We start from the raw sequence: 10,070 nt of genomic DNA, 5'->3' as shown, positions 1-10,070 counted from the left end.
ACCAGGAAGAGAATCACAACAGTCAGGGGGGGGAAACTTGACGAGTCCAAGTCAACCTGTTCTAAATGTCGGTCCACCAGAGATAGTTAGCGGTAACTCCGGGCCGTCAAGTTCCAATGTGCAGGACGAGGAGTTCGGCGACACCTCGCTATCTACCCCGGTCAGGGATCCTGAGGTAAATAGTCATAACTCAGGAAATATTACTCTTGTGGAAGAAACTAATAGTGACAGGGAGAATGAGGAAATTGAGGAACAAGCAGACATGGGTTATGAGTTACCGCTAAGGAGTACGAGAGGCGTTCCTCCTAGGCGATACTCTTCAGACTGAAAAGGACGAAAGTCCCAATATTCTGTAACTAATCTTGTGCAGGGACATCTCACAGAAATGGCTAGAGCTTTTGAAGCTGCCCTCTATGAGGATGAGATTCCTCAATCCTTTGAGGAGGCGATGAAACACAAACATTGGAGGGCGGCAATGAAGAAGGAGATAGATGCCTTAATAAAGAATGGAACATGGGAGAAGTGTACTCTACCAAAGGGAAAGAAGCCAGTAGGATGTCGATGGGTCTTCACAATCAAAAGACGAGCAGATGGTTCAATCGAGAGGTATAAAGCACGACTGGTGGCTAAGGGATACACTCAGGTCTATGGAGTGGATTATGCAGAGACGTTCTCTCCGGTAGCCAAGCTAAATACAGTTAGAACACTGATGTCTATAGCTGCATCTAGAGATTGGCCTTTACATCAGCTGGATGTCACTAACGCCTTTTTACATGGAGAGTTGGAAGAAAATAAGGAAGTCTACATGGAAGCCCCTCCAGGTTTTCTTGGAGAATTCGGAGACGGACAGGTGTGCAGATTGAGGAAAACCTTGTATGGACTAAAACAGTCTCCCCGGATATGGTTTGGGAGATTCTGCCAGGCAATGTTCAAGCATGAGTATGAACAAAGCCACTCTGACCACACATTGTTCATTAAGAAGAAGGACGGCAAGGTGACATGTCTGATCATCTATGTGGACGACATGATTATCACAGGAGACGATGAAGAGGAAATCAAGAATCTGAAGGAGAATCTATCTAAGGAGTTCGAGATGAAAGAGTTGGGGGCACTGAAATATTTCCTTGGAATCGAAGTCTTGAGATCGAAGAAGGGAATCTTCCTGAGACAGAAGAAGTACGTACTGGATTTACTAGCAGAGACTGGTTTACTAGATTGCAAGCCCTCAGATATTCCTATGGTACCCAACCATGGATTGAAGATAGAAGAAGGAGCAAAGCTAGAAGACCGGGAGAAGTATCAACGATTGGTGGGAAAGTTGATCTATCTCTCACATACTCGACCAGATATTACTTATGCAGTTGGTATAGTCAGTCAGTTTATGCACAAACCGCAAGAAGGCCATATGGAGGCTGCCTTGAAGATTGTAAGATATCTGAAGGGGACTGTAGGATACGGAGTACTCCAAGAAAAAGGAGGAGATCTGGAGGTTCATGGATACACTGACGCTGATTGGGCAAGCAATCCAGTTGACAGGAAATCTACGGGAGGATACTTCACGTTCGTAGGGGGAAACCTGGTCACTTAGAGAAGCAAGAAACAAAAGGTCGTTGCCTTATCTAGTGCGGAAGCAGAGTTCCGAGGAATCAAGAGTGATTTAACGGAGATTATGTGGTTGCGGAGGTTACTTACGGAGATAGGATTTCCTCCAACACAGAAGAGTCAGTTATTCTTTGACAACAAGGCGGCGATCAGTATTTCAGAAAATCCAGTGCAACATGACAGGACTAAGCATGTGGAAGTAGATCGACATTTCATTAAGGAGAACCTAGAAAAAGGAGTCATAGAATTTCCTTTTGTGAGGTCAGAGGATCAGCTGGCAGACATCTTAACCAAAGCTGTGAATTCTAAAGTGTTCAAAGAAGTTCTTGGCAAGTTGAGCATCGGAGATGCCGCGGCTCAACTTGAGGGGGAGTGTCAAACCCTAGAAGACACAATTCAAGGAAAGAATCAAGGAAAGAAATAAATCTATTTTAGGAGAATACCAATTAGTGATTATACCTAGAATAGATTGATATGTTTCCAAATATACTTGTATTTCTCTCCTATAAAAAGAGATCATTGTATACAATGTAAAACACACAGAAATACAGAAATACAGAAATAAAAGAATCATAAACTTTGTTCTCTGCAATTCACCATGCCTAGCCTTTTATCCCTTATCCCTCTCGGTTACCATCTTCAAGAAATAGTACTCCATAAAGTTCATTTAAATTAAAAAAGAAAAATAATATGTGAAAAGTGAAAGTTGTAATTTAAGTGAATCACAAAAGTGGAGTATTAGAATTCATTTTTTACAAGGATTGAGTATTTGAGTTTCCCTAAATATCTGTATTATTTTTTCGGATAGCCGAAAAGAAAATTTTAATGTACTGTGGACGAATTTTAAATGTGAAAGTTAGTAATTGTTTATGGTTTGAAACTTGTAAACTTTCTGTCCTCTATTCGAAAATATACTCTCATTTTCATTATTGTTACCTTTTTACTTTTTCTTTTTAAAATTTTGACTTGGGTGTATTTCATTAAAAAAATCATAATCGTAGTAGTTTATAATATTGGGAATTCTTCTTTACTTTTTGTTTCTTTTAGTATTTTTACTACTATAATTTTAGTCTTCACTTTTTTATGTATAATTTGGTTTATATAATTAAATACAATTATCTAATCAATCGAGGTTCATTCAGAAATTGAATAAAAGATACGATCCCTGATGTTGTTAAAACAAAAATATGGTTAAATACATTTACTATTCTTGTCATAATTGAATATACAAAGAATATTAAAGTATATACATGTATTAATGTATATCTCGACCACCCCAAAAAAAATATAAAAAAATATAAAATCAATAAATTTCTATATCCCTGCCACAAATATTATGCTATAGTGGAAAACAAAGAATCTAATTTTCAAAGGATTGGCGCTCTTCCATTTGCTCCAACTGCATATATTTGTCTCCTTTTTTATCCTTCTGTCGGAATTTTTTCTCCTTTTATTTGTGTTCACTATTTTCCTCCTTCTCCTTCTCCTCGTCGTCATCTTTCTCCTTGTTTCGGAGTTTTTTCTCCTTCTTTTGCCTATGAAAGAAATTTCCTTTTTTATCTTTGTGGTCACTACTTTTCTGCGTGTCCTCATCATCGCCATTGCTCTCTTTGAGCTCGTTGTCTTTCTCCTTGTGTCGGAGTTTCATCTCCTTTTTTGCCCTATAAAACAAACTTTCTTTTTTGTCCTTGTGAGTGCTACATCTCTCATTTTCCTCCTCATCGCCATTGCGCTCCTTGGCATCAACATCTTCATCCTTCTGTCGGGGCTTTTTCTCCTTCTTGTCCTTTGAAAAAAATCTTTCTTTTATCTTTTTGTGCTCACTAATTTTCTTCTCCTTGCCCGTGTAATTCTCCTCATCTTCATTGCTCTCCTTGGGCTCGACGTCTTTCTCTTTCTCCTCCTCATTGTCATTGCGCTCACCATCATCTTCCTTCGGCCGAAGCTTTTTCTCCTTTCTTTCCTTTAGAAAAAATATTTCCCTTAACTTTTTGCGCTCACTATTTTTCTTCTCCTTCTCCTTGTCATTTTCCTCATCATCGTTGCTCTCCTTTGGCTCTGCATCTTTCTCCTTATGTCGGAGATTTTTCTCCTTCTTTTCTTTAGCTTTTTCTTTTTTTTCCTTGCCAACGCTATTTCTTCCCCTAAGCTCCATCTCCATCTCTAGTGCCTTCTCCTTCTCATTCTCCATCTGCCTCACCCTCTCTCTCTCCCTCTCCCTCTCTATCTCCATCTCTATCTCCATTGTCTTCTCTATCTCCTTTACCTTCTCCTCCTTCATCTCCCTCTCCCTCTCCCTTTCCCGCTCCTTCTCCATCTCCATCTCCATCTTCATCTCCATCTCCTTAACCTTCTCCTTCTTCATCTCCTTATCCGGGTCCGTATCCACCTCCACCTCCACCTCCACCTCCACCTCCACCTCCATTTTCACCTCCTTCTCCTTCTCCTTCTCCTTCTCCTCCTCGTCGTTAGGATCAGGTATGACTTCGCTGCTAGGTTTAGATTTCTTCTTCAGTGCTTTACTAAGAAACTTTTTGGCAGAGAGCTTGGGAAAGGAGTGATGGTGATTGGGAGAGGCAGTGTTGTTGAGCTTGAGGATGGAGGTTCGGCGTGGGTGAACGTTGTGGCAAAGTTTCTTCAATCGAGCTCGCAATTCGCGCGTCTTCCCCTTGGATGGCCCCTTCGAACTCTCAAACCATATGTCCCAGCTGAAACCCCAACAATACCATCAATTTCTAATCTACTTTCAACCTTTACAATATCATAATATTGACTTTTATGTTTCAGTCCTCTTGTGCATGCATTATTTTGCTAAACAAACTAAGACTCAATAAAATTGGACCCATTTTAGATAGGACTGAAAGCAAACGCCATACCTCCAAACTCGTATATTTTTGGACTAATCATAATAATTACTAGTACATAAATAGAAAGAGAAATAGCTCATGCCCTTTTACGGACGGGAAAATAGTGGATGCAATTGGACAAACCCCACCCCTTGTACTTTTACTCTTTTTTTTTAATTCACACTCTTGTTACCTTCCTACCTAAATCTATACGCCTATGCCCCATATTTTCTTTACTTTTCTCCTTTCCCGCCATAAGCTAGGCACTCTTTTGTGCACGAGATTTAAGAAATTGATATTTAAATAGTTAAGTAGAGAAAGAATAAAATATGACCGAAAAAAAGTAGAGTGAAGAGAGAATATAGTAGTTGGGAGAATAAAGTAAGTGAAAAAAGAGGTATTTTTGCTAAAAAAAGAGAAATGACTCACTTATTGTACATTCCAAAAATGAAAGTGACTTTCTTATGTTGGGACAAAGGGAGTATATATAGGGGGGGAAATCAATAAAAGCACAAGTAAATTGTCAAAAACAAAGGAATAAGAGTATAAGGGGCAAAAACAAATAAAAATATGAGTACATGGAGCAAATTCTAAAATAAAGTACAATAGAACATAATTCAAAAAATAATGCACAAGAAGCAAAAGTTTTTTTCTAAAAAAGGTGAAGGGGAGAGCATTTGCTGCTTCTTTTTTTTGGGGTGTGTGTGTGTGTGTGTGTAAGTAGATGACATCTTCAAACCACAAATTAAAGCAAAAAATCACCATTTCAAAGTTCAAACAATCCCAAGACATGGATCCATGGAGTAGGGCAGAAAAGAGTAAGAACAAGCGCAAAAAATAGAGCACTGTAAGTGAATACATAGGAAAAAAAGCATCCATGAGTAAGTGATCAGAGTAAATGAGATGAGCAGAACAAAGATGATGCACAGCTACTTACAGTCCAACTTATATAGGTTATTACGATCAAGTCACGAAATGGGGTCACGGGGAAAAAGAACAGGGCAAACAGCATACATTGAAGAACAAAAGCACTTAAAAATCAATGCAAAATGAAAAACAGGTGAGTACCAAAATAAAGCTGATAATGCCAGAAGAATACATCTAAGAGAAAATAGAAATCTCATCAGACTTATCTGCCCTTATTCCTTTTATGGTCTATTTCATACTTTCAAAAGATTTAGAATTGGTTGTTCGGATCTCACTTGGCCATCATGACCTTGACGAACTCCTCGTAGTTGATCTGCCCATCACCATCTACGTCAGCCTCGCGGATCATCTCATCAACCTCCTCATCAGTAAGCTTCTCCCCAAGGTTTGTCATGACATGTCGAAGCTCAGCTGCAGAAATGAATCCATTCTGGTCCTTGTCAAAAACACGGAAAGCTTCCTTGAGCTCTTCCTCTGAATCAGTATCCTTCATCTTTCTGGCCATCAAGTTGAGGAACTCTGGAAAATCAATTGTCCCATTGCCATCAGCATCAACCTCATTGATCATATCCTGAAGTTCCGCCTCTGTGGGGTTCTGCCCCAAAGATCGCATCACGGTACCAAGCTCCTTGGTAGTGATGCAGCCTGTGATAGAGTTCACAAGCATTTACATGGGAATGGAAACTTAGAAGTTCCAGAAAATGACAACAAATTACCAGGAAAAAAGAAAGAAGCAGCTAAAAATGAGAGAAAGACAAATGCCTAAAACATTCAAGAACACAGGAAACAAGAACAATAATTCAGATAATACCATCAAAATCAATTAACATTATGTGAATAGTAATGCACAACAACATCAGAGAGGGAAAATAGAAAAGAGCCAACAAAAGACACATAATCTGTGAACAACATAAATTCATTAAAAAATTAACATCAAAGCTGCAGAATAACAACCCAACCCGATGAAAAAAGAAGTTAATCCTAATTACCTGGCCTGTGTTTGTTAATGCCTGTATAACCAACATTTATAGTCAATCAGAGGAACTTTGAGATCACAACATCTTAGATGGTCTAGAATCGAATTGACCATCATAGTTCGGACTCAAAATCAACCACCACACCACAACACATTCCACCAAGCAAACACCATCGTGATTACAGAGGTCAAATGCATTAGCAAGCAATTGAAAAACAAGCATCGAAATATCATTGATTTCAAATAATATCAATTCGCAACGACAACACGTGATGCATTGGCGGGGAGGAGAATCTGAATAGCCACACACAAGCAAACACCAACATATATTATCCAAAATCTCATTTCCGTGAGCGATCTACATCTCAATTGCAAAATCAATTACAAATAACTCGCATATACAACCAAAAGCGAAGCTGATCAGAAAATAGCGAGCGTTTGAGCAGATCCGGATGGAGGCGTATCGATGTACAAAAAAGAAGAAAAACAAAATTAATAGGAAATGATATGTTTACCATCGCCATCCTTGTCGAATAGCGAGAAGGCTTCCTTGAATTCGGAGATCTGCTCGTCGGTTAGCTGATCCGCCATTTGCTTTGGATTGTTGCTTGGATGTGGATTCCTCTTCTCTTCTCTCAAATAATAGGAATAGAGAATGATATGTGGGCGTATCCACCATGAAAACGAGAGGAAAAGATATTTTTCACTATTTTTAAATATTAATTTAATTTATGTGACTCAAAAAAATTTAAATCATTATTTTTTTTCTTCTTCAACAATACAAATATAGTACGCGTACTAAATTTGTTTTAGTGGCTGTGGTGTTAGGAGAAAATAAATTAATTTCAGATATAATGTTTTCAATTTTTAATGGTATGTTTGACCATTTTTTCTTAAATTAAATGTGAAAATGGAAATCACTTTTATATAATGATGATGTTGTAATTTTTCATTTTTTTTCTACAGTAAATATTTTTAGTAGGAAAAAACTGCTTATTTTAAAACAATGTGTTTATGTGATAAATGTGACAATACAAAGGCATTTGATATAATGTTTTCAATTTTTAATGGTATGTTTGACCATTTTTTCTTAAATTAAATGTGAAAATGGAAATCCCTTTTATATAATGATGATGTTGTAATTTTTCATTTTTTTTCTACAGTAAATATTTTTAGTAGGAAAAAACTGCTTATTTTAAATAGTGTGTTTATGTGATAAATGTGACAATACAAAGGCATTTATAGAGATGTGATCCAATGCAAATTATATATCTTATACAAATTCAAAATTTTAATCCTAGTCATTAATTATAACAGATTTGTGGTTAATATTGCATAGAATTTCTATCTCAACAAGAACGTGTATTTTGTCAACAGAGGGTATTTTTGTAAGTTAAATTTCTAAACGGTTTATGCGTTCTTAATTTCTCTCCCATCTTCCAAAACTGAAAATATTCACATCTTTGAAAGGATCTTAACACCACTGTAATTGACGTCGAAACTTTAATTGCGTTGATTCTTTGTTGATGTTGAATTTTGTGTTGAAATAGTGTTGATTCTATGTTGATTCTAAAATATGTGTTAATTTTATGAAGATTATTTGTTGAATTTGTGTTGAATTGATCGTGTTGCTTTTTTGTTGAATTTTGAAATATGTGTTGATTTTTTGCGCTAAAATTTCGTTGATTCTTTTGTTCTGCTGTTGGTGATTTTTGCGTTGAAATTGCGTTGGTTTTTTTGTTCTGCTGAAGTTGAATATTTTGTTGACATCGTATTGATTCTAAGTTGATTTTAAAATCCGTGTTGATTTTTTGTTGAATTTGTGTTGAATCGATCGTGTTGCTTTTCTATTGAATTCTAAGATCTGTGTTGAATTTTTGCGCTGAAATTTCGTTGATTCTTTTGTTCTGCTGTTGGTGATTTTTTGCATTGAAATTGCATTGATTCTTTTGTTCTGCTGTTGTTTCACAAATAATCGTCACCGCTGCCGTTGAATGAGGGTTGAGAGAACGAGGGGGAGGATAGTCGAAAAAGAGAGAGAACGACGAAAAGGTAAAAAGTTGGAATGAGGGGGAGTAATTGAAACGGTTTAATTAACACAAATAGTGGAAGGAGAGAGAACGACGAAATCGGGATTACATAATTATTCTATAAATAAATCATTAACCTTATTATGAAAGTGTCTAATATACCCTCTGTTGACATATTCATAGAAGTTATTGAAATTTTAATCTTGAAACATAATAAGCATTGGATCTATAATAATTAATAACTAAGATTAAAGTTTTGAGTTTGTATTAGATATATGGTTTTCATTATATCACTACTCGGCATTTATATACCCAAATTTAAATATAATCAAATTAACTACTTCAAATCTATATCTATATTTATATCTATACTAATCTAAAGTGTAAGTTGGGTGAAAAGACTATAATGCCCTTTTTGGCGGAAAATGAGGAACTGAGTGTGTAAGAGCACCCGCAACGCTGTGCCGTTGCGGTGCCTATGCCGTTCCGGAGGAACGGTTCCGCGGCGGCACACGTTGCAGCCGCCGTTTCGTCGCCATTCTGTGCCGATGCCATTCCGGGTGTCGTTGCCGCGGCACGCGGCACGACACGTTCCGCCCCTCGTCGAGGCGACGTGGCAGGATCTCATTCGACGTGTGACGCCCACTCGCTGCCCCGCGAGTGGGTTTCGCCACGGTGACACAATAATTCATTTTTTTAAAAAAATCGAATTTAATAAAAAAAATTGCAACGGTATTGTTACCATTTTTTTGTATCCGTTTTTTATTTATTATTTATTTTTAATTTATTTACTCTATAAATACTCTTGTTTCATACTCATTTCACTCACAAACACACATCTATTACTCTCAAATCCTCTCTATTTCCACCCCAATTTTCATCTCAAATCAACTCTGTTTTTAGAAATTATTAAAATTGTGTACTTTTATTTTTTAGGAAATTATTAAATTATGTTTTTTACGAATTTTATGTTGTAAGTTTATTTTATTTAATAAAGTGTGTTTGTTTTAATTGAATTGGGTTGGAAATAAAAATAAGAAATGAAATTGAATGAATAGTAATTTAAGGAACGGTTAAGGAACGGATAAGAAACGGAGGGTTGCAGGTTCCGTTCCTTAGTTAAGGAATGGAGTAAAAAAGTACAGTGGGGCCCGCAAATAGTAGTTTAAGGAACGGTATAGGAACAGCGTTGTGGATGACCTAATTAAGTGTTTTTTTATAATTTCGCAGGGCGGTGCAGCGACGAGCAGGGCAATGGAGTGTGGCAGCGTGGTGACGGAGTGAGAAGGGAGAAATACATTTTTTAAAGTGTACATAATGATATTAGCTTTTGTTTCTGTTGAATTATTTTGAATATGTATTCATTAAGTGAAAATCATGTCTCGTGCAAAATATGGGTGTAAATACTAGTTAAGGTAACTACTTAGACGAGGGGTTAAAAATGAAGCCATGACGAAAACATGCTAATATCAAGTAGAACAACAAGACTCTTTTATGCAATAAAACTTTCCAACTTAAATGATGGTCATTGTTAATTCAGATTTAGGTTAATGAGAATAATTTTTCCTTTCACAAAACAAATGGAAAAATAACTTAAAGGATGCTCATCTAAAAGAGAAAGTCAAGTATGTATACTCTTAATTAAACTGAAATCAAAATCAACATCCCCTCATCTCTTCCAAAAATTTG

General features: G+C 36.8%; 1 protein-coding gene across 1 annotated transcript; it reads right to left on the bottom strand.

Annotated features, from left to right (window-relative positions):
• Positions 1 to 5,463: 5,463 nt before the first annotated feature.
• Positions 5,464 to 7,023, bottom strand: LOC121746868 (calmodulin). Its single transcript, XM_042140818.1, has 2 exons — positions 6,867 to 7,023; positions 5,464 to 6,020 (listed from the first exon to the last, which is right to left on the bottom strand). The coding sequence occupies exons 1-2, from the start codon at positions 6,940 to 6,942 to the stop codon at positions 5,647 to 5,649; spliced, it is 450 nt and encodes a 149-aa protein (XP_041996752.1). The 5' UTR covers positions 6,943 to 7,023; the 3' UTR covers positions 5,464 to 5,646.
• Positions 7,024 to 10,070: the final 3,047 nt, after the last annotated feature.

Source organism: Salvia splendens, chromosome 9, assembly GCF_004379255.2.
Source record: "Salvia splendens isolate huo1 chromosome 9, SspV2, whole genome shotgun sequence".
NCBI lineage: Eukaryota > Viridiplantae > Streptophyta > Magnoliopsida > Lamiales > Lamiaceae > Salvia > Salvia splendens.
The sequence above is the reverse complement of the archived record's forward strand: the minus strand, read 5'-3'. Positions and strand labels throughout refer to the sequence as shown.

What these genes read in the sequence shown, in the direction of transcription:
- LOC121746868 (XM_042140818.1), bottom strand. Translation starts at nt 6,942, where the DNA reads ATGGCGGATCAGCTAACCGACGAGCAGATCTCCGAATTCAAGGAAGCC. An exon ending in ATTCGACAAGGATGGCGATG is followed by an intron (nt 6,021 to 6,866) that starts GTAAACATATCA and finishes ACTCTATCACAG; the next exon opens with GCTGCATCACTACCAAGGAG.